The following is a 22103-nucleotide window of genomic DNA, read 5'->3' on the forward strand; positions in this document are numbered from 1 at the left end:
GACCTGACCATTGAGGCCATCACACAGGTTACCCATCAGTGTGAGACCTGTGCTGCAATCGAGAAAGCCACGAAGGTAAAATCTCCCTGGAACAGGGGGAGGTGGACAGGGTTTCAATATGGTGAGGCCTGGCAAATTGACTATATCAGACCACTCCCAAAAACCCGCCAAGGCAAACGGTACATCCTCACCATGCTAGAAGCAACTACTGGGTGGCTGGAAACATACCCCATAAACCTTGCCACGGCCCGAAACACTGTCTTGGGCCTGGAAAGACAAGTATTGTGGCGTCATGGTACACCAGAGAGAATTGAGTCTGACAATGGGAGTCATTTCCGAAACAATCTTGTTGCCTCCTGGGCCAAGAGGCATGGTGTTGAGTGGGTGTACCACATCCCTTATCACCCGCAAGCCTCTGGGAAGGTTGAGAGGCACCACGGACTGTTAAAGACTATGTAAAAAAAAAATGATTGTGATTAGTATTGGACTGGCAATGACATCAAGGAATATGAAAGGGAAAAAGCAGGGGGCTTTTCTGTCACCCTCGGTTAAAATTTCTTTATTGGGATGGATTTAGGACAGCTGTGCTCGGGATGGTTTAGTGGGGACTGTTAGTGTTAGGTCAGAGGTTGGACTCGATGATCTTGAGGTCTCTTCCAACCTAGAAATTCTGTGAAATTCTGTGATTCTGTCACGAGCATTAGGTGCTGGGACGTGGAAACAATGGGACACAAATCTACCAGAAGCCACTTGGCTAGTTAACAATAGGGGGTCTGACAGCCATGCTGGTCCTGCCGAAACAAAACCCCTACACACCGTGAAAGGAGCTAAAGTTCCCGTAGTGCATATAGGAAGGTGGATGGGGAAGGCAGTGTGGGTTGCTCCTGCCTCGGGAAAAGGCAAACCCACTCGTGGGATTGTCTTCGCCCAAGGACCAGGGTATACCTGGTGGGTCATGCAAAAGAATGGGGATATCAAGTGTGTGCCTCAAGGAGATTTGACATTGAGAGAAAACTAATCTATAATCTAAGTTAGATGTTGTAGGAAGATGCTGTAGGATCAACGACAGGTCAACTTTGCAAGGAGCCGGGCGGTGCAACAAGGACTTGAGCTAAGCTGGTGCTGGTGTCCAGACATCCAACTCCGCCTGCCTTGAGCGGTTGGCAGATGAAGACCTAATCATCAACAGTTCTTAGGAACATTTTCCAAGAAAGACCTATGGAATGAAAAGATACACCTGCCTATTAATCCTGCCCTGTTAAATCCTTGTCCTGTTAAAGGACAAGGAATAATGAGGAGAATGCTTGTATGCTAAAGTATGGGGATCTGAGTGGGACACAAATGTTATGGAATAAGGGGTGGAGGTTGTACTGGGTCTGGTTGGGACGTTACCTTTCCCTGCAGCAGCCCACACAGTGCCGTACTCTGCACTTGGAGCTGCAACAGCAGCGTTATCACACCGGTGTTATCACACCAGGGTTGTGTCTGCTGCTGAGCAGCAGTGGCACAGCATCGGGCCTTTCTCTAACCCTCGGTCCTCCTCCCGAACACCGGCTGCGTGCGTTGAGGCCCTGCTTCAAGGACGTGGTCAATCATGGCTCATTTGGGGGAAGTAGAGAGGAATTTCTTTCCTCTGCACTTCCACATAGCCTTCATTTATTTTATTTGTTTGTTTTCCTCCCTTCTTTTTTTTTATTTTCCCTTTCCCCCTCCCTTTTCCCCTTTCCCTTTTTATTTCCCTTTAGATAAATTGTTTAGTTCATAATAATCTTTAATTATTATAGTTATTTCCCTTTAATTAAATTATCCTTATCTCAACCCGTGAGTTGTTCTTTGCTTTACTTCTCCCCCTCCTCATCTAAAAAGAGGGGGAGTGAGAGAGCGGTTGTGGGGTTTAGCTGCCCAGCACGGTAAAACCACCACACTGGGTGGCACTGGAACAGAACTAGGGGGGCTGAAGGCAGCACTGGGTGGCACTGGGAAGGTATTAGGGGTCTCCAAGCATTACTGGGGGGCACTGGGAAGGAGCTGGGCATCTCCAGTCCTTACTGGGGGGGCACTGGGAGGGAGCTGGGCATCTCCAGTCCTTACTGGGGGGGCACTGGGAGGGAACTGGGCATCTCCGGTCCTTACTGGGTGGGCACTGGGAGGGAACTGGGCATCTCCAGTCCTTACCAGGTGGGCACTTCGAAATCTTGTTGGATTCTAGCACCGCTATCGGCAAGGGCCACTGTGTGGGGCGCCTCCCTTTACCGGTCACAGATCCAAAGTCCAAGAAGATCACGTCGGGGTCACCAATTTGTTACAAATGAGGTCTCAACTCAATCCGAATTTTGTAATATTTATAAAACAAATAATTCTAAAAGGTAGAAAAGCTATAAAAGGGTCAGGATTTGGAGTATCTCCGGCGGGCAGAGTCCCGGTAGAACTGGAAGATGGTGTCGGCGGCACGCTGGGCGGCCACAAGGCACTGCTGCATCTGCAGGGGGTGAAAATAAAGAAATTAAGGTACGGAGGATTATATATACTCACAACGCTGCCTCTTCTGCAAGTGGGGGCTGCACGCCGCTGAGGGGGGGCACAGGGTGACAACGGGTGACAACATCGACGTCCACAACGCCACCAAGGGCCTGCAAGGTGCGTCCCCGGAGTGTCCCCAAATTGTCCCCAGAGTGTCCCCAAATTGTCCCCAGGGTGTCCCCAAATTGTCCCCAGGGTGTCCCCAACCCCCCCTCCCTTTTGTCGCCCCCCCAGGCTGGCCCAAGCTGTATGTGGAGGTGTGGCACCGGCGCTCCCTGGGGCTTCGGCTCCTGCCAGATCCCCGGCACCGTGGGACACCACTCGGTGACCTGCGTCACCTGGCGGCCCCGGGGGACGTGGGGGGAGCGCCTGAGGCGATTTTGGCTGGGGGAGGGGGCCCCAAATCCTCGCCCCCGACGCCCGGAGCTCGGCCTCATCCTGCGCCGCTTCCACCGTTACTTCGTGAGGCAACGAGCCCCAAGATGGCGGCCCCCAGGGCCTGACGGCGCCAAGATGGCGGCGCCCACTGGAGGTCCCTCCCAAGATGGCCGCCAGCCAGCTGCGGCGGGCTCGACCCTCCTGGGCGGGGCTAGGTGCGCGGCGACCAATGGGAGCGGGTGTGGCGGGTACCGGCGTTTCCCTAGCAACGGGCGGGAGGGCGCTTGCGCATGCGCGTCCTGTGGTGTGAGGCGCCGGCCGTTGGGTTGGGGGCGCGGGGGGGGAGCGGTGAGGGGAACGGGGGGGGGGGGTGTAAAAAGGAGGGGGCAAATGGGGTGGGAGGGGGTAATTGGGGGGTAATTAGAGGGGGTGGGGGTAATTGGGGGCTGGGAGGGGCAATTGGAGGGGTAGTTTTTGGGGGTGGGGGCAATTGGGGGGCAGTGAGGGGGGGCTGGGGGCAATTGGGGGGGTAGTTATTGGGGGTGGGGGCAATTTGAGGAGCTAGGGGGGCAACTGGAGGGGATGGAGGGGGTAATTATTCGGGGTGGGGCTCAATGGGGGTAATTATTGGGGGTGGGGGCAATTGGGGGGGCTGGAGGGGGCAATTGGGGGGCAGTGAGCGGGGCTGGGGGGGGCAATTATTGGGGATGGGGCAATTGGGAGGGCTGGGGGGGCAATTATGGGACTTGAGGGGGCAATTGGGGGGTCAGTGAGGGGGGAGAAGGGGGTAAGGGGGTGTAAAAGGGGGGGCCGAGGGGGCAATTTGGGGGGCCGAGGGGGCAATTTGGGGGGTCAGGGGGGCAATTAGGGGGTCAGGGGGGCAATTGGGGGGCCGGGGGGGCAATTGGGGGGGGTCGGGGGCAATTGGGGGGTCAGGGGGCAGTTGGGGGGGGGCAAGAGGGTGGGGGGGGCTGCGATGGGCTTGGGGTGTGCAGCGCAAGGGGGGGGGGGGAGCACCTTGGAGGGGGTGCGGAAACCCCTGGGGGGGGACATGGACCCCCCCCTCTGGGGTGAGGGGTTGCTGGGGGGGGGGGGTGACACCGTGTGTGTGTGTCCCCCCCCCCGTGTCCCTGTCCCCCCCCCCAGTGTCCCCGCAGGGCATGGCGGAGCTGCACGTCATCGGGCAGCTGGTGGGGGCCAGCGGCTTCCCCCAGCGCCGCCTCTTTTGCAAGTGGGGGCTGCACGCCGGTGAGGAGGAAGGGGGGGGGGGGGGGACAGGGTGACAACGACGGGGGTGGTGACACGGAGTTGGGGGGGTGACAGTGACGCTGCCACCCCCCCCCCCCGTGGACAGGCAGCGCCTGGAAGCTGCTGGAGGGGCTGCGCGAGGGGCAGACGCAGGTGGACGACCCCCAGGCGGGGGACGTGGCCTACTGGTGCCACCCCATCGATGTCCACTACGCCACCAAGGGCCTGCAAGGTGCGTCCCCGGTGTCCCCAAAGTGTCCCCAAAGTGTCCCCAAGGTGTCTGCAAAGTGTGCCCAAATTGTCCCCAACGTGTCCCCAAATAGCTCCCAAGGTTTCCCCAAATAGCCCCCAAATTGTCCCCAAGGTGTCCCGAAAGTGTCCCCAAGGTGTTTGCAAAGTGTCCCTAAATTGTCCCCAAATAGCCCCCAAGGTGTCCCCAAAGTGTCCCCAAGGTGTCCCCAAAGTGTCCCCAAGATGTCTGCAAAGTGTGCCCAAATTGACCCCAACGTGTCCCCAAATAGCTCCCAAGGTTTCCCCAAATAGCCCCCAAGGTTTCCCCAAATAGCCCCCAAATTGTCCCCAAGGTGTCTGCAAAGTGTCCCCAAATAGACCCCAAGGTGTCCCTAAATTGTCCCCAAGGTGTCCCCAAATAGCCCCCAGACTGTCCCCAAGGTGTCCCGAAAGTGTCCCCAAGGTGTTTGCAAAGTGTCCCTAAATTGTCCCCAAATAGCCCCCAAGGTGTCCCCAAAGTGTCCCCAAGGTGTCCGCAAAGTGTTCCCAAATTGTCCCCAAGCTGTCCCCAGATTGTCCCCAAGTTATCCCCAAGGTGTCCCCAAAGACTCACAAAATTGTCCCCAAAGTGTCCCTAATTTGTTCCCAAAGTGTGCCCAAATTGTCCCCAAAGTTGCTCCAAAGTGTCTCCCAAATGCCCCTGGAGTGTCCCAGAGTGTCCCCAAATTGTCCCCAAGGTGTCCCCCAAATTGTTCCAAAATTGTCCTAAGATTGTCCCCAAACTGTCCCCAAGGTATCCTTAAATTGTCCCTAGATTGTCTGCAGATTGTCCCCAAAGTATCCCCAAACTGTACCCAAATTTTCCCAAAATTGTCCCCCAAATGTCCCCAAAGTGTCCCAAAAGCATTCCCAAACGCCCCCGGTGTCTCCAAAGTGCCCCCAAATGTCCCCAACCTGTCTCCAATGTGTCCCCAAATGCCCCCAGTGTCCCCAAAGTGTCCCCCAAATGTCCCCAAGGTATCCCCAAATGTCCCCAAAGTCTCCTGAAAGCATTCCCAAACCATCCCCAAATGTCCCCAAATCACCCCAAAGGTCCCCAACCTGTCCTCAAATGTCCCCAAGGTGTCCCCAAATGTCCCCAAGGTGTCCCCCAGATGTCCCCAAATGTCCCCAAATCGCCCCCAAATGCCCCCAGCGTCTCCAAAGTGCCCCCTAATGCCCGCAAATCCCCCCCAACCTGTCCCCAAATCGCCTCCTCATGTCCCCAACCTGTCCCCAAATGCCCCCAAATGTCCCCAAAGCCCCCCCAAATGTCCCCAAATCGCCCCCAAATGCCCCCAGCGTCTCCAAAGTGCCCCCTAAAGCCCGCAAATCCCCCCTAACCTGTCCCCAAATCGCCTCCTCATGTCCCCAACCTGTCCCCAAATGCCCCCAAATGTCCCCAAAGCCCCCCCAAATGTCCCCAAACCGCCCCCAAATTCCCCCAGCGTCTCCAAAGTGCCTCCTAATGCCCGCAAATCCCCCCCAACCTGTCCCCAAATCGCCTCCTAATGTCCCCAACCTGTCCCCAAATGCCCCCAAATGTCCCCAAATCGCCCCCAAATGTCCCCAAAGCCCCCCCAAATGTCCCCAACCCCCTTTTTTTTTTTGCCCCCCCCCCAGGCTGGCCCAAGCTGCACCTTGAGGTGTGGCACCAGGACTCCCTGGGGCGCAGCGAGCTGCTGGGCTACGGCTTCTGCCACGTCCCCAGCACCCCGGGGTGCCACGCGCTGACCTGCGTCACCTGGCGGCCCCGGGGGACGTGGGGGGAGCGCCTGAGGCGATTTTGGCTGGGGGGGGGGCCCCAACTCCTGGCCCCCGACCCCGCTTACGCCGCCGACCGCTTTCGGCTGCGCACCGAGGCCGCCGGCACCGTGCGCGTGGAGCTCGGCGTCATCCTGCGCCACTTCGAGCGCTACGGGGTGCAGTGTTAACCCCCCCCCCCCCGCGTGGGGTGGGGGGCACGGGGGGGGCACCCCCAAATCCAACAAGTCCAACACCCCCCCCCCGAATAACCTGTGCCCCCCCCCAGCTCCCCCAGCCCCGATATTTGGGGGCCTCGGGGCTCTGGTGCGGGATGGAGACGCATGGGGGGGGTCTTTGGGGGGGCCCCCAGCGCTGGGACCCCCCCCTCATGGGTGGGTGACCCCCCCCCGTGAGGGGGTGACCCCCCCCCAACAGCAGGTTCTGCTGGGGTCCCCCCCCCTCACGGAGATATTTTTGGGGGGGGCGTTGGGACCATCACGTGCTCCCCCCCCCCACCAGCATGAGGGGGGGGCCCGTGTTGGAGGTTTTTTTTAGGGGGGGGGGCGTTAAGGTTTTTTTTTTGGGGGGGCGCTGTGTTTGCCCCATAAAGTGTTCTTTGTAGCCTGGCTCTTTTTTTTTTTTTGGGGGGGGGGCGCGGGTGGATTTGGGGGGGGTCTCTTGGGGGGGGGGGCTGGTTGGGGAGGGGGTTCTGGGGGGGGGAGGAGGCTGGTTGGGGTTTTTTTTTGGGGGGGGGGCTACTGGGGGAGGGGGCTACTTGGGGGGAGGGGATTCCGTGGGGGGGGGGGGCTCCGTGGGGGGGGTCCCTTGTGGGGAGGGGTCTTGGTTTGGGGGATTTCGGGGGGGGTCCTGGTTGGGGAAGGGTCCTGGGGGGGGGGTCCATGGGGTGGGAGGGTCCTTGGGGGGGGGCTCCTGGTTGGGGGGGGGGCTCCTGGGGGAGGGGGGGGGCTCCGAGGGGGGGGTCCCTTGTGGGGAGGGGTCCCTGAAGGGGGGGCTCTTTGGGGAGGGGGTCTTGCGGGGGGTCCCTGGGGGGGGGCTCTTGGGGGAGGGGTCCCTGGGGGGGGGCTCTTTGGGGAGGGGGTCTTGGGGGGGGGTCTTTTGGGGGGGGCTCTTGGGGGAGGGGGTCTTGGGGGGGGCTCTTGGGGGAGGGGGCTCTTGGGGGGGTTCTTTTGGGGGGGGCTCTTGGGGGAGAGGGTCTTGAGGGGGGTTCTTGGGGGGGGGCTCTTGGGGGGGGGTCTTGGGGAGGGGTCTTGGGGGAGGGGGTCTTGGAGGAGGGGGTCCTAATTAGAGGGGGGGGTTCCTGGGGGGGGGGGAGCGCTTTGGGGGGGGGGTGTGTTCCTTGGTGGGGGGGCTCCCTGGGGGGTGCTCCCTGGGGGGTGCTCCCTGGGGGGGCCCCCTCCCCGCCCCCCCCCCCTCCCCGTGACTCAGTTTCCCCCGGGCTCCTCCCGCCGCCCCCGGTCGGGCCCCGCGGAGCGGAAGGGGGGGGCGGCCCCGGGCCCCCCCCCCCCCCCCCCCACCACCATCACCACCTCCTTGCCCCCCCCCGCGGCGTTTCCTGGGTGGGGCCGGTCCCGGCTCCGGCCCTTCAAAAACCTCCGCAAACGGGAACGGGCCCGGCACGGAGCTGGGGGGGGGGGGGGCTCCGACCGGCCACGGGGGGGGGGCCGGGGGGGGGCTCCGAGAACCGGCAGAAATTTGAGACTTTTTGGGGACGGGGGGGGGGGGTCCCGGGGGTCGCTCCCCAGCACCGGCACCGGGGGGGGTGGGAGTAAATTTTTTTGGGGGGTGGGGGGGGGATCAGGGTGAAGCAGCCAGGGGTTAATTTAGGGGGGGGGGGGTAAAATAAAAAGGGGGGGGGGGCAGCTGGGGCAGGAGGCAGCGCAGGGGGTGGGGAGGGGTGGGGGGGGCCCGGTTTTGGGGGGGGGTCTCGGTGTTAGGGGGGGGTCTCAGTGTTAGGGGGGGGTTCTTGGTTTTAGGGGGGGGTCTCGGTGTTGGGGGGGGGTCTCAGTGTTAGGGGGGGGTTCTTGGTTTTAGGGGGGGGTCTCGGTGTTGGGGGGGGTCTCGGTGTTTAGGTGAGGGTCTCAAAGTTTTGGGGGGGGTCTCATTGTTGGGGGGGGTTCTCAGTTTTGGGGAGTTTTCTCAGTGTTGGGGGGGGGTCTCAGTGTTAGGGGAGGGTCTCGGTATTGAGGGGGGGGTTCTTAGCATTGGGGGGGGGGTCTTGGTGCTTGGGGGGGGGTCCTCAGTGTCAGGGGGGGTCCTTAGTGTCAGGGGGGGGTCCTTAGTGTCAGGGGGGGGTCCTCAGTGTCAGGGGGGGGGTCTCGGTGCCGGAGGGGCCCCACCGTTCCCGTGGGGGTCTCAACATTAGGACCAAGGGTACCAGCACCAGGGAGGGGGGGGGGGGCTCCCGTTTTTTTTTGTTTTTTTTGTTTTTTTTTTTTTGGGGGGGTGTGGGGGGGGTCTCCCTGAGATGGGGGGGTCCCTCCTGGGGGTCGCCACCCTTCTGGCCCTGCTGGGGGCCGGGGGCTCGCTCTCCACGTGCCGCTCGCTGGACCTGGAAGCGGCGCGGAGGAAACGCATCGAGGCCGTGCGGGGCCAAATCCTCAGCAAACTCCGCTTGACTGCGCCCCCCCCCGCCGACCCCCCCCCGCCCCAGCAGCTCCCCGAGGACGTGCGGGCCCTCTACAACAGCACCAGCGAGCTGCTGCGCCAGCAGGCCATGCTGCGCCCCCCCGACGAGCCCGACGAGTACTGGGCCAAGGAGCTGCACCGCTTCCCCATGGAGCCGCTGGGTGACGGTGAGTTGGGGTCTTTGGGGGGGGGCTTGGGGGGTGAGGGGGTCCTGGGGGGTTGGTGGGGGGAGCTGCGAGGCTGGGACCCCGCTGGGGTGGTGGTGGAGGTGGGCCTGGTGCTGGTGATGGGGGCTTTGGGGTGCTTTGGGGGGCTTTTGGAGGGGTTTGGGGGGATTTTGAGGGGGTTTTGGGGGACTTTGGGGGGGGTTTGGAGGGGTTTTGGGGGGTGTTGGGGGAGTTTGGGGAGGGTTTGGGGGGTTTTGGGGGAGGTTTGGGGGGTTTTGGGGGGCTGCACCGCTTCCCCATGGAGCCGCTGGGTGACGGTCAGTTGGGGTCTTTGGGGGGGGGTTTGGGGGCTGGGGGGGGCCTGGGGGGCTGGGACCCCGCTGGGGTGGTGGTGGAGGTGGGCCTGGTGCTGGTGATGGGGGGGTTTGGGGGGGTTTGGGGTGGTTTTGGGGGGGTTTGGGGGGTTTTGAGGGGGTTTTGGGGGACTTTGGGGGGGGTTTGGAGGGGTTTTGGGGGGTGTTGGGAGGGTTTGGGGGGTTTTGGGGGAGGTTTGGGGGGTTTTGGGGGGCTGCACCGCTTCCCCATGGAGCCGCTGGGTGACGGTCAGTTGGGGTCTTTGGGGGGGGGTTTGGGGGCTGGGGGGGGCCTGGGGGGCTGGGACCCCGCTGGGGTGGTGGTGGAGGTGGGCCTGGTGCTGGTGATGGGGGGGTTTGGGGGGCTTTGGGGGGGTTTTGGAGGGAGTTTGGGGGGTTTTGAGGGGGTTTTTGGGGACTTTGGGGGGGGTTTGGGGAGGGTTTGGGGGGTTTGGAGGGGTTTTTTGGGGGGGTTGGGGGAGTTTGGGGAGGGTTTGGGGGGTTTTGGGGGAGGTTTGGGGGGTTTTGGGGGGCTACACCGCTTCCCCATGGAGCCGCTGGGCGATGGTGAGTTGGGGGCCTGGGGAGGGTCCTGAGGGTCCCCAGGGGAGCTGCGAGGCTGAGACCCCACTGGGGTGGTGGTGGAGGTGGGCCTGGTGCTGGTGATGGGGGGGTTTGGGGGGCTTTGGAGGGAGTTTGGGGGATTTTGAGGGGGTTTTGGGGGGTTTTGGGGGGGTTTGGGGGGACTTTGGGGGGTTTTGGGGGAGGTTTGGGGGGTTTTGGGGGGCTGCACCGCTTCCCCATGGAGCCGCTGGGTGATGGTGAGTTGGGGTCTTTGGGGGGGGGTTTGGGGGGTGAGGGGGTCCTGGGAGGCTGGGACCCCGCTGGGGTGGTGGTGGAGGTGGGCCTGGTGCTGGTGATGGGGGGGTTTGGGGGGCTTTGGGGGAGGTTTGGGGGGTTTTGGGGGAGTTTGGGTAGGGTTGGGGGGGGGTTTGGGGTGGTTTGGGGGCTTTGAGGGGGGAGTTGGAGTGGTTTTGGGGAGGTTTGGGGGGTTTTGAGGGGGTTTTGGGGTGGTCTTGGGGGGTTTGGGGGGTTTTGGGGAGCTGCACCGCTTCCCCATGGAGCCGCTGGGTGACGGTGAGTTGGGGTCTTTGGGGGGGGGCTGCGAGGCTGGGACCCCGCTGGGGTGGTGGTGGAGGTGGGCCTGGTGCTGGTGATGGGGGCTTTGGGGCGCTTTGGGGGGGCTTTTGGAGGGGTTTGGGGGGATTTTGAGGGGGTTTTGGGGGACTTTGGGGGGGGTTTGGAGGGGTTTTGGGGGGTGTTGGGGGAGTTTGGGGAGGGTTTGGGGGGTTTTGGGGGAGGTTTGGGGGGTTTTGGGGGGCTGCACCGCTTCCCCATGGAGCCGCTGGGTGACGGTCAGTTGGGGTCTTTGGGGGGGGGTTTGGGGGCTGGGGGGGGCCTGGGGGGCTGGGACCCCGCTGGGGTGGTGGTGGAGGTGGGCCTGGTGCTGGTGATGGGGGGGTTTGGGGGGTTTTGGAGGGGGTTGGAAGGGTTTTGGGGAGGGTTTGGGGGAGTTTGGGAGGGGTTGTGGGATTTTAGAGGGGGTTTGGAGGGGGGTTGGAGGGGTTTTGGGGGGGCTTGGGGGGTTTTGGGGGGCTGCACCGCTTCCCCATGGAGCCGCTGGGTGACGGTCAGTTGGGGTCTTTGGGGGGGGGTTTGGGGGGTGGGGGGGTCCTGGGAGGGGGTCCTGAGGGTCCCCAGGGGAGCTGCGAGGCTGGGACCCCGCTGGGGTGGTGGTGGAGGTGGGCCTGGTGCTGGTGATGGGGGGGTTTGGGGGGTTTGGAGTGGGTTGGAGGGGTTTTGGGGGGGCTTGGGGAGCGTTTGGGAGGAGTTTGGGGGGAGTTTGGGGGGGTTTTGGGGAGGGTTTGGGGGGGTTTTGGCGGTTTTGGGGAGGTTTGGGGGGTTTTGGGGGGCTACACTGCTTCCCCATGGAGCCGCTGGCCGATGGTGAGTTGGGGGCCTGGGGGGGGTCCTGAGGGTCCCCAGGGGAGCTGCGAGGCTGGGACCCCACTGGGGTGGTGGTGGAGGTGGGCCTGGTGCTGGTGATGGGGGGGTTTTGGGGGACTTTGGGGGGGTTTTGGGGGACTTTGGGGGGGTTTTGGGGGACTTTGGGGGGGGTTTGGGGGACTTTGGGGGGGGTTTGGGGGACTTTGGGGGGGGTTTGGGTGAGTTGGGGGGGGTTGGACTCAGTTTGGCGTGACTTTTGGGGATGGGGAGGGTGCTCGGGAAGGTTGGGTGCTCAAAAAGTGGGTGGCGGGACCCCCCCCCGGGTGGGTGCCCCCGTGCCCCCCTCCCTGCTGGGGTGTCCCTTGGGTGCTTGGGTCCCAAATCCCCCCTGGGGTGACGGTGGAGGTGCCCCCACCCTGGTAACGGGGATTTGGGTTTTTTTTGGGGGGTGTGTCCCTGTTTTGGGGTCACTTTCGGGGTGATGGGGAGGGTGCCCGGGCAGGGTGGGTGCTCAAAAAGTGGGTGCTGGGGTCTCCCATGGGGTGCCCGGTCCCCTTGGGGGGGGGTCACCTGGACACTGGGGTCCCCATGGGTGACAGTGAGGGTGCCAAGGGGGGGTCACCACACGGGGTGCCCCCGTCCCTATTGGGGTGACACCAAGGGCACCCCGCTGGCGTCCCTTGGGTGCCTGGGCCCCGAATCCCTGCTGGGTGACGGGGACAAAGCCTGGGACACCCCCGGGGGGGGACGGGGGGACATCCCTGGGGGTCCCTGGTGGTGGTGACAGCACCCGGCCACCCCGCTGCCCCCCCTGACCCTGCACCCGGGCTCTGGGACCAAAACCCTGACCCCACATCCCCGGGCGGCACCCGGACACCCCCATCCCCGTGCCCACCAGTGCCACCAGTGCCACCAGTGCCACCAGTTTGGGTCCCCCCCTGCCGGGTTCTGGGTCCCCTCCCGGCTGCGGTGGCGCTCGGGGAGGGCCGAGCCCGGACGTTGTGGTTTTGCTGAGTAATTCCCGGCTCTGAGGGAGCTTTGTTGAGCTGGGGGGAGCCCGGGGGGGGCCAGCAGGGGGGTGACAGTGGGGACATTTATGGGGTGGGGGACGGGGGACAGCGGGTGGGTGACAGCAGGCTCCCCAAAACCGGTGCCGGGGGGCGCACGGCGGTGCCGGGGTGCGCACAGCCATCGCTCCGCTCCAGAGTGAACATTTTGGGGAGGGGGGGGGAAACGGCTTTGCGGGGGTGTCACGGAGCCGAGGTGGGGGTCTCTGAAGGGGGTGTGGGTTTTTTTGTGTCTCCCCCCGTCCCCCCCCCAGGGCCGATGGAGCGCTGGCGCCCAACGAGCCGCAGCACCTTCTTCGTCTTCAACACGTCGCGGGTGCGCGCCGAGGTGGGGCACGAGGCGCTGCTGCACCGCGCCGAGCTGCGCATGCTGCGCCAACGCGCCGGGGCCGAAAACCTGGGGCTGGAGCAGCGCCTCGAGCTCTACCAGGTGAGGGGGGGGCGCGGGGGGGACGTGGGGGGGGGCGTGGGGGGACGTGGGGGCGGTGGGGGGACAAGGGCAGCGGGTTTGGGGGTGCTCTGGGGGGTGGCGGCGGTGGGTTTGGGGACGTGGGGGCCGAGGGGATGCTGGGGATGGGTTGGGGACACCGAGGGGGTGTTGGGGTTGGGGACGTGGGGATCAAGGGGACAAGGGACAGGGGTTTGGGGACCAAGGGGACACAGGGATGGGGGTTTGCGGGCACTGAGGGGGTGCTGGGTTTGGGGACAGATGCAGGAGACCGTGGGGACATTAGGTTTGGGGATGGGATTGAGGGGACACAGGGACAGGGGTTTGGGGACCAAGGGGACACTGGGGACAGGGGTTTGGGGACACCGGGGGGGGACTGGGTTTGGGGACAGGGATATGGGATGCCATGGGGACATTTGGGGTTGTCACCAGGGCCGTGGGGATTTGGGGTCACAAGGACCAGGGACAGAGGCTGCTGTGGCCACGGGGACATCAGCTTTGGGGTCAGGGCTGACACAGGGACCCCGTGGCCATACAAACTTTGGGGACACCGGGGGGGTGCCCTCGGTTTGGGGACACCCTGAGCAGAGCCGGGGAGGTCACGGGATGAGGGGAGGCGGTTTGGGGACGCGGTGGCTTCGGGTCCCCGTGGCTTTGGGGTCCCCGTGGCCACGGTTTTGGGGTCTGTGCTCAGGGCTACGGCAACGCCTCGTGGCGCTACCTGCACGGGCGCTCGGTGCGGGCGGCGGCGGAGGAAGAGTGGCTCTGGTTCGACGTCACCGACGTCGTCCGCCAGTGGCTCAGCGGCAGCGGTGAGCGTTTACCCCTCTTTTTCTACCCCCCCAAAAAAAAAAAACCACCCCCAGACCCTTTTAATTGCCCCCACCCCACACCCCGCAGACCCTTTGGGAGTCTTCAAGCTGAGCGTGCACTGCCCGTGCGAGCAGGGCCAGGCCGACGAGATGCGCATCTCCATCGAAGGTAGCCCCCCCTCTGCGTGTCTCCCCCCCCCCCAAAAATAAAAATTAAGGGGTTCTGACCCTTTTAATTGCCCCCCCCCCCCCCCCCAGGCTTCGAGCAGCAGCGCGGGGACATGCAGGGCATCGCCAAGAAGCACCGGCGCGTGCCCTACCTGCTGGCCATGGCGCTGCCCCCCGACCGCGCCAACGACCTGCACAGCTCCCGGCGCCGCCGCGCGCTCGACACCGATTACTGCTTCGGGTGAGGACCCCCCCCCCAAAAAAAAAAAAAGCTGGGACCCCACACTAAAAGCTGGGACCCTCCCTGAAAGTTGGGATCCCCCCCTAAAAGCTGGGACCATTCCCCAAAAGCTGGGACCCCCTCCAAAACCTGGGAACCCCCCCAAAAGCTGAGACTCCCCTTGAAACCTGGGACCCCCCCTCGAAAACTTGGGACCACCCCAAAATCTGGGATCCCTCCAAAAAACTGGGACCCCCCCGAAAAGCTGGGACCCCCCCACAAAAGCCAAGCCTCTTCCCACAACCCTGACACCCACCCCTCCTAAAACTCAAGACCCCTCCCAAAACCTGAGACCCCTCCCCCAAAAAAAGAACCACAAGCCCCTTCTAAAACCTGAGACCCCCCCCAAAACCTGGGACCCCCCCTTAAAGCCCAAGCCCCCCCAAAACCTCAGACCCCCCCCCAAGACCCTCGATGCGCCGCGCTCCCCAAAACGCCGCTGCCCCTTCCAGCCGCGTGGGTGCCTTGGAGAGGGTTGGGGACCCCCCAAAACACCCCCCCCAAAAAAATATGTGCCCCCCCTAAAACCTGAGACCCCCCCCTCAAATCTAAGACCCCCCCCAAACCTAAGACCCCCCCCAAAACCTAGGACCCCCCCCCAGAAGCTCGATGCGCCGCGCTCTCCAAAACGCCTCCATCCCTTCCAGCCGCGTGGGTGCCCCCGAAACGCCTCCCCCGACAAAAATACGCCCCCCCCCAAAAAAAAAAATTAATTAATAAGTGTCCCCCCCCCCAGGACGGAGGAGAAGAACTGCTGCGTGCGGCAGCTCTACATCGACTTCCGCAGGGACCTGCAGTGGAAGTGGATCCACGAGCCCAAGGGCTACATGGCCAACTTCTGCATGGGGCCCTGCCCCTACATCTGGAGCGCAGACACGCAGTACACCAAGGTGGGGGGGGCACGGGGGGGGGCATATTTTGGGGGGGGGCACATTGGGGGGGCACATATGGGGGGGGCATATATGGGGGGGGCAGATGGGGAGGGGAGTATTTGGGGGGGTACATCTGGGGGGGGTAAATCTTGGGGGTATATCTGGGGAGGGGGAAACTGGGGGGGGTAAATCTGGGGGGAGTATCTTGGGGGGGGCACATGGGGGGGGTGCATCTGGGGGGGGCACATTTGGGGGGGCACAGCGGGACCCGATCCCAGTGTCACCAGTATGGGGGGGCACAGTGGGACCTGAAAGCAGTATTCCCAGTAAGGGCAGGCACCAGTGTTCCCAGTAAGAGGGAGGGGGGGGGCATAGTGGGATCCCAGCCACCAGTATTCCCAGTAAGGGGGGGGGCACAGCAGGGACCCAAAACCAGTGTTCCCAGTAAGGGGGGGGGGGAGGCACCACAGGACTTTGGGGGGGGGGGGTGACATCAAGGTGACACTGGGGGGGGGGGGGGAGCTGATTCATGGAGGGGGGGGTGACACACTGGGGTTGGTGACACCTGGGGGGGGGGTGACACATTATGGAGGGGGGGGGACACCTGGGGGGGGTGACACATTTGGGGGGGTGACACACTGGGAGGGACACACCTGGGGGGGATGACACTTGGGGGGGGGGACATTTTGGGGGGGGGGGGACGACACCGTGGGGGGCCCCCCCGCTGCCCCCATGCCCCCCCCCCCCACATTCTGCCCCCTTTGGGTACGTGGGGGGGGGGGCGCACCCATCAGGACCCCTCAGGGGCACCAAAACACCTTGGGGGGGGGGGGGACGTAACAATGGGGGGGGGGTCACAGCCGTCCTCCTGTCCCCCCCCCGCAGGTTCTGGCCCTGTACAACCAGCACAACCCGGGGGGGGCGGCCGCCCCCTGCTGCGTCCCCCAGGCGCTCGACCCCCTCCCCATCGTCTACTACGTGGGGCGCAAGGCGCGCGTGGAGCAGCTCTCCAACATGGTGGTGCGCACCTGCAAGTGCAGCTGACCCCCCCCCCAGGACCCCCCCCCCCAAAAAAAAAAAAAATTTGGACCCCCCCCACCCAGCCCTGCCCAGCCCCCCCCCGCGATTTATTTAAGTTTGGAGAGGTTTTGGAGCTTTTTTTGGTGGTTTTTGGTGGTTCTGCTTTTTTTTTTTTTGGGTGGGGGGGGGAAAGGGGAAGGGGAAGGGGGGGATTTTTTTTATGGGGGGGGTGGGAAGAGAAACTGGGGGGGTTGGGGAGAGAAATTTTGGAGTTGGGGGGGGTTGGGAGAGGAATTTGGGGTTGGGAAGGGAAGTTTTGGGGATGGGAAGGGGCATTTTTGGGGTGGGGGGGGTGGAAAACGAAATTGGGGAGGGGTGGGGAGAGAAATTTGGGGGTGGGGAGGGAAATTTTGGGGTGGGGGGGTTGGGAAGAAAAATGGGGGGGTTGGGGAGAGAAATTTTGGAGTGGGGGGGGGTTTGGGAAGAGAAATTTGGGGTTGGGAAGGGAAATTTTGGGGCTTGGAAGGGAAATTTTGGGATGGGGGGGTTGGGAAAATAAATTGGGGGGGTTGGGAAGGGAAATTTTGGAGTGGGGGGGGAAGAGAAATGGGGGTGGGGGGGTTGTTGGGGGGGCACAGAGCCCCACATAGTGGGGACCCCCCCCAAAAGGATTTGGGGACCCCCAAAGGTACCCAGGAATTGGGGACCCCCCCCAAAATAAAGGACCCCCCCCAAAAAGAGACCCAGACACTGGGAAGCCCCATAGGGACCCCCCCTAAATACACTGGGCCCCCCCCCAAAAAAAAAGACCCCCCCAAAGGAATCCAGACACTGCCCCCCCCCAAAAAAAAAGACCCCCAAAAGGAACCCAGACACTGGGACCCCCCCCAAAAAAAAGGACCCAGACCCCCCCCCCAAAAAAAAAGATCCCAACATTAGGGCCCCCCCAAGAATTTGGGCCCCCCCCATTTTTATCCTGCCCCCCCCCATTTTTTTCCTACCCCCCCTTATTTTATCCTGCCCCCCCCCTCTTTGTGCCCCCCCCCCGCCTGCCCGCAGACACCCAGCCCCCCCCCCGGGGACGGAAGGGCCCCCGCCAGGCTAAAAATACCCTTCCGGGGGGGGGGGGGGGGGGCAGGAAATGGCCCCCCCCACGGGACCGGGGGGGGGGGGGAGGAATAATTTGGGGGGGGGCACAGTGAGGGGGGGGCGTTCCCAGCCACCATGGGGGGGGGTCCGGATGTTTGTGTGCCCCCCCCCCCCTAAAAAAAGCCGCCGCAGCCGGGTGGTGACGCGCAGGGGGGGGGCGCGGGGGGGGGGCAGTGACTCAGGGCCCCCCCCCCCCCCGCAGACACCGAGCGAGGGCGGTGGAAAAATCCCTGGGGGGGGGCACAGCAAAACAGCACCAAACAGCTCCGGGGGGGGGGTAATTTTATTTGGGGGGGGTCATTTTTATCTGAGAGGGCTCCTCTTTATTTGGGGGGGGTCAGTTTTATTTTTGGGGGGGTCACTTTTATTTTTGGGGGGGCACTATTCGAGCTGGGGGGGGGCCTGAAGTAAAATCTTAGCACCAAACACCTCTGGGGGGGTTAAATTTTATTTGGGGGGGGTCAGCTTTATCTGGGGGGTCTCCCCTTGATTTTGGGGGGGTCATTTTATTTTGGGGGGGGTCCATTTATTTGGGGGGGGGTGCAAAAATCCCTGGGGGGGGGAGGAGCCCTGCAGCAAAACACCAGCAGCAAACACCTCTGGGGGGGCGTAAATTTTATTTGGGGGGGGTCAGATTTATCTGGGGGGGTTCCCCTTTATTTGGGGGGGGGTCAGTTTTATTTTGGGGGGGTCCCTTTTATTTGGGGGGGGCCCGAATTGAGTTGGGGAGGTGGCGCAAAGATCCTTAGGGGGCGGCACAGCGAAACACCAGCACCAAACACATTTGGGGGGGGTAATTTTATTTGGGGGGGGCTCAGCTTTATCTGGGGGGCCTCCCTTTATTTGGGGGGGTTCCCTTTATTTTGGGGGGGTCAATTTTATTCTGGGGGGGGCCCTAATTGAGCTGAGGTGCAGTGCAAAGATCTTTAGGGGGCGGCACAGCGAAACACCAGCACCAAACACATTTGGGGGGGGTAAATTTTATTTGGGGGGGGTCAGCTTTATCTGGGGGGGTCCATATATTTGTGGGGGGGTCACTTTTATTGGGGGGGGGCCCTAATCGAGCTGGGGGGCGGCGCTGGGCTCCTCGGCGTCGAAGTAGCGCTCCTCGGCGTCGCGCGAGACGATGTCCAGGTTGTCCAGCTCGGGGTTCTCATCCACTTGGCTGGGGGGGCAAAAAGGACACGGGGGGGGGGTCAGGGAGAATTTAGGGCCCCCCCCGGGAATTTTTGTGCCCCCCCCGGGTGTTTTTTTTGTTTTACCTGTAGTCGAAATCCCCGTCCTGCCCGTCCAGGAAGCGCTGGTGCATGCGGCTGGTGAACTCCTCGCGCAGCAGCGCCCGCTCGGCCGCGTCGGGGACCCAGTGCTCTGCTTCCTCCTCCTCCTCTTCCTCTTTTTTTTTTTTTGGGGGGGGGACTAAAATCAGTGAGCGACCCCCCCACACCTCCCTCAACCCCCCCCCTCCCAATTTTCCCCGCCAAAACCCTTCTATCCCCCCCCTACCACCCACCCCTCACCCCTAAAGGATGCCACCACCCATCTTCCCCCCCCCTCATTTTTTTTTTGGGGGGGTCGTGCCCCCCCCCCAAGTGTCCCTGTGCCCCCCCCGTGCCCCCCCTCCAAATTCTGACCCTCGCTGTCGCCGTCCTGCAGCCGCTGCCGCCGCAGGCGCCGCTGCACCGCCGCCTCCTCCACCGAGCGCAGCAGCAGCGCCGTCAGCCCTGGGGGGGTCCCGGGGGGGGCACCGCCTTGGGGGGGGCCGTGGGGGGGTCCTGAGGTGATGGGGGGGGGGTCTTCGGCCCCCCGGTAGCGCCCGATGTATTGCTCGTAGAGCAGGGGCTCGCGCGCCCGCATCTCCTCCTCGCTGAAGTACTCGCCGGCTAGGAAAGGGTTAAAATTAATTTTTTTTGGGGTGGGGGGGGGTAAAAAAATAAAGAAATTGGGGGGGTAAAAAAAAACCGGGGGGGGTGTAAAAAGAGGACGGGAGAGCCTAAGTTTGAGGGGAAAAGGGGAAAAGAGCCCCTGGAGACCCCAAAAAGAGCCTAAAGGGCCCCCCAGGGCACTGAGGACCCCCCCAGGACCCCCCCAGGGACCCCAAATCCCCCCCAAAGACCCCAAAAAGACCCCTCAGGACCCCCCAGGGACCTTGAAAACCCCCTCAGGACCCCCCCAGGGACCCCAAAGCCCCCCCAAAGACCCCAAAGCTCCCCCCAACGACCCCAAATCCCCCCCAAAGACCCCAAAGCCCCCCCCAACGACCCCAAAGCCCCCCCAAAGACCCCAAATGCCCCCCCAAAGTCCCCAAAGCCCCCCCAAACACCCCAAAAAGACCCCTCAGGACCCCCCAGGGACCCTGAAAACCCCCTCAGGACCCCCCCAGGGACCCCAAATCCCTCCCAAAGACCTCAAAGCCCCCCCAACGACCCCAAATACCCCCCCATACCCCAAAGCCCCCCCAAAGACCCCAAAAAGACCCCTCAGGACCCCCCAGGGACCCCAAATCCCCCCCAACGACCCCAAAAGCCCCCCCCGACCTGCGATGAGCTGCCGTAGGGCTGCGTAGCGCCGGTTGCGGAGCCGGGTGCGGGCTCCCGACCTTCGGGGCCAGGCCCCCCCCAAATCTTCGGGGTTCCGCGGCCACCGGCGCCGATCCCGTAAAGGGGAGACCCTAAAAGATGTGGGGTCGCGCTCGGGGGGCGCTTCGGGGGCTGGGTCTGTCGCGGGGGGGTCCTCGGGGGGTGTTTTGGGGTCCCACTCTTTCATGGGGTGATCCTCGGGGGGCGTTTTGGGGTCCCACTCCGTTATAGGGTCGTGATTTGAGGACGCTGGGCCCCGTTTCATCTTTTTGGGGCCTTGTTCTTTCATGGGGGGCTCCTCGGGGGATGTTTTGGGGTCCCACGTTGCCATAGGGTCGTGATTCGAGGTCTTGGGGTCCTGCTGCGACGCTCCGGGGTCCCAGTTTGGGGTCGGGGCGTCCTGCTCTGACGTTGTGGGGGCTTCTTTTGGGGTCGTGGGGTGCAGCTGCGGTGTGGGGTGCACGGCGGGACCTGGGGGTGAGGGGACAGAGGGGGACATGAGGGAAATGGGACCCCAAAAGGACCCCTGGGGGACCCCAAAGCCCTCAGGGACCCCAAAAGGACCCACGGGGGACCCCAAAGAACTCCTGGGAGACCCCGAAGCCTTCAGGGACCTCCAAAAGATCCATGGGGGACCCCAAAAAGATCCAAGGACGGACCCCAAAACCCTCAGGGACCCCAAAAGGACCCATAGGGGGACCCCAAAGGGACACATGGGGGACCCCAAAGCCCTCAGGGACCCCAAAAGGACCCGTGGGGGACCTGAAACGGACACATAGGGGACCCCAAAACCTTCAGGGACCCCAAAAAGATCCATGGGGACCCCAAAAAGACCCATGGGGACCCCAAAACCCTCAGAGACCCCAAAGGGACCCTTAGGGGGACCCCAAAAGGACCCAGGGGGAATCCCCAAAGCCCTCAGGGACCCCAAAAACACCCATGGGGACCCCAAAAAGACCCATGGGGACCCCAAAACCCTCAGGGACCCCAAAAGGACCAAGGGGGGACCCCAAAATCCCCGGGGACCCCCCCAGGGAGCAGGAGGGGCCCCAAAGTTCCCCGGAACCCAATGCAAAGCCGCGAGGGTCCGGGGGGACACAAATCACCGACGGACCCCAGCACCGGGGGCCGCCGCAGGGCCTCAGGGGGACACAAATTAGCGACGGACCCCGGTACCGGGGGGCTTCGCAAGGCCTCGGGGGGCGGGGGGGCACCGGGGGGGCCCCAAATCTCCGCTCCCGGACCCCCCCCGGACCCCCAACCCCCCCCCAAATCCCGGTGCGGAGCCGCCCGGCCCCGTTTGAGTGCGACACCGCCTCGCGCCTCACCCGCCGCCAACGCCATCCCGCCGCCCTGAGGCACTTCCGGGGTCCGGGGGAGGCGGCGCGCACGGCCCCGAACTTTGGGTTCCGCAGCACTTTGGTTCCGGCCCCCCCCCCCCCCCCGGCGGGGTCAAAGGTCACCGATGCCAAAAAAACACAGCCCGTTTTTACCAAATCCACCCCAAACGAGGCAGGGGCCCCAGAGAAAGTACAGCAGGGCCAACAAATGCCTTTTTTTTTTACCCCATTTTCCTCATTTTTCCCCCATTTTTCCCTATTTTCCCCTCATTTCTTCCCATTTCCCTCATTTTTCCTTTATCTTTACCTCATGTTTCCCTATTTTCCTATTTTTTTCCTTTGTTTCTCTCATTTTTCCTCCTGTATTTTCTTATTTTCCTCATTTTCCCCTCACGTTTCCCTCTTTTCCCCTCATTTTTTGCTTCACGTTTCCCTCATTTTCCCTCTTTTCTCCTAATTTTTTCCTCCTTTTCTCATTTCTTCCTCATTTTTCCCTATTTTTTTCCTCACATTTCCCTATTTTCACCTCCTTTCTTCATTTTTCCCTCCTTTTTCCCTATTGTCCCCTCACATTTCCCTCATTTTCTTCTATTTTCCACTCATTTTTCCTTCATTTTTCCCTCATTTTTCTCTATTTTCCCCTCCTTTCCTCATTTTTTCCGTTTCCCTCATTTTTTTTCTATTTTCCCCTCATTTTTTCCTCCTCTTTTTCCTATTTTCACCAAATCCCCCCCAAAACGAGGCAGGGCCCGTGAGGAAGCGAGGCAGGGCCAGCGACCGCTCACTTTTCACTTTTTTTTTCCTCATTTTTATTGGTATTTTTTGTGTTTTTTTCTCCTTCCTCACCTGAAACGCCAAGGGGAGGGTGGGCACACAGTAAAAAGTTACCGAAATAGCTAAAAAAAAAAAAACAAAAACAAACAAAAAAAAAGGAAAAAATGGGGAAGAAAAAGCATAATCACCATCAGATGGGGACAGACGGATGGGGGGGGGACAGACGGATGGGGGGGGGACAGACGGACACGGGGCTGGGCCC

The 22103-nt window shown here is 62.6% G+C and overlaps 3 protein-coding genes across 6 annotated transcripts; 2 read left to right on the top strand and 1 right to left on the bottom strand.

Annotated features, from left to right (window-relative positions):
• The first annotated feature begins 3182 nt into the window (after positions 1-3182).
• On the top strand, positions 3183-6781 carry B9D2 (B9 domain containing 2). 4 transcript variants are annotated; one of them, XM_084501982.1, is made up of 4 exons: positions 3183-3204; positions 4056-4146; positions 4253-4378; positions 6040-6781. In XM_084501982.1, exons 2-4 carry the CDS (start codon positions 4059-4061, stop codon positions 6348-6350), a joined length of 525 nt encoding a protein of 174 aa, XP_084358108.1. In that variant the 5' UTR covers positions 3183-3204; positions 4056-4058; the 3' UTR covers positions 6351-6781. The 4 variants fall into 4 exon arrangements, with proteins under 4 accessions (XP_084358108.1, XP_084358106.1, XP_084358107.1 ...); XM_084501980.1 differs by having other exon boundaries at positions 3187-3204; positions 4045-4146; XM_084501981.1 differs by having other exon boundaries at positions 3197-3246; positions 4045-4146.
• Positions 6782-8632: 1851 nt separating this feature from the next.
• Positions 8633-16035, top strand: TGFB1 (transforming growth factor beta 1). Its single transcript, XM_084501942.1, has 7 exons — positions 8633-8975; positions 12657-12832; positions 13545-13662; positions 13751-13831; positions 13921-14071; positions 14847-15000; positions 15868-16035. Exons 1-7 carry the CDS (start codon positions 8648-8650, stop codon positions 16024-16026), a joined length of 1167 nt encoding a protein of 388 aa, XP_084358068.1. The 5' UTR covers positions 8633-8647; the 3' UTR covers positions 16027-16035.
• Positions 16036-18115: 2080 nt separating this feature from the next.
• CCDC97 (coiled-coil domain containing 97) lies at positions 18116-21089 on the bottom strand. The gene is made up of 5 exons (XM_084501886.1): positions 21056-21089; positions 19686-20198; positions 18783-19031; positions 18414-18543; positions 18116-18316 (listed from the first exon to the last, which is right to left on the bottom strand). Exons 1-5 carry the CDS (start codon positions 21069-21071, stop codon positions 18208-18210), a joined length of 1017 nt encoding a protein of 338 aa, XP_084358012.1. The 5' UTR covers positions 21072-21089; the 3' UTR covers positions 18116-18207.
• Positions 21090-22103: the final 1014 nt, after the last annotated feature.

Source organism: Aythya ferina (assembly GCF_964211825.1).
Source record: "Aythya ferina genome assembly, chromosome: 35".
NCBI lineage: Eukaryota > Metazoa > Chordata > Aves > Anseriformes > Anatidae > Aythya > Aythya ferina.

Bases quoted from the DNA above. Each gene is read 5' to 3' on its own strand.
- B9D2 (XM_084501980.1), top strand. The intron at 4,147-4,252 runs GTGAGGAGGAAG...CCCCGTGGACAG, and splicing joins CAAGTGGGGGCTGCACGCCG to GCAGCGCCTGGAAGCTGCTG. The intron at 4,379-6,039 runs GTGCGTCCCCGG...CCCCCCCCCCAG, and splicing joins CGCCACCAAGGGCCTGCAAG to GCTGGCCCAAGCTGCACCTT.
- TGFB1 (XM_084501942.1), top strand. From the start codon at position 8,648: ATGGGGGGGTCCCTCCTGGGGGTCGCCACCCTTCTGGCCCTGCTGGGG. The intron at 8,976-12,656 runs GTGAGTTGGGGT...TCCCCCCCCCAG, and splicing joins CATGGAGCCGCTGGGTGACG to GGCCGATGGAGCGCTGGCGC. The intron at 12,833-13,544 runs GTGAGGGGGGGG...GTCTGTGCTCAG, and splicing joins AGCGCCTCGAGCTCTACCAG to GGCTACGGCAACGCCTCGTG.
- CCDC97 (XM_084501886.1), bottom strand. The intron at 18,544-18,782 runs GTCAGAATTTGG...AAAAAAAAAAAG, and splicing joins GCAGGACGGCGACAGCGAGG to AGGAAGAGGAGGAGGAGGAA. The intron at 18,317-18,413 runs GTAAAACAAAAA...TTGCCCCCCCAG, and splicing joins GACGGGGATTTCGACTACAG to CCAAGTGGATGAGAACCCCG.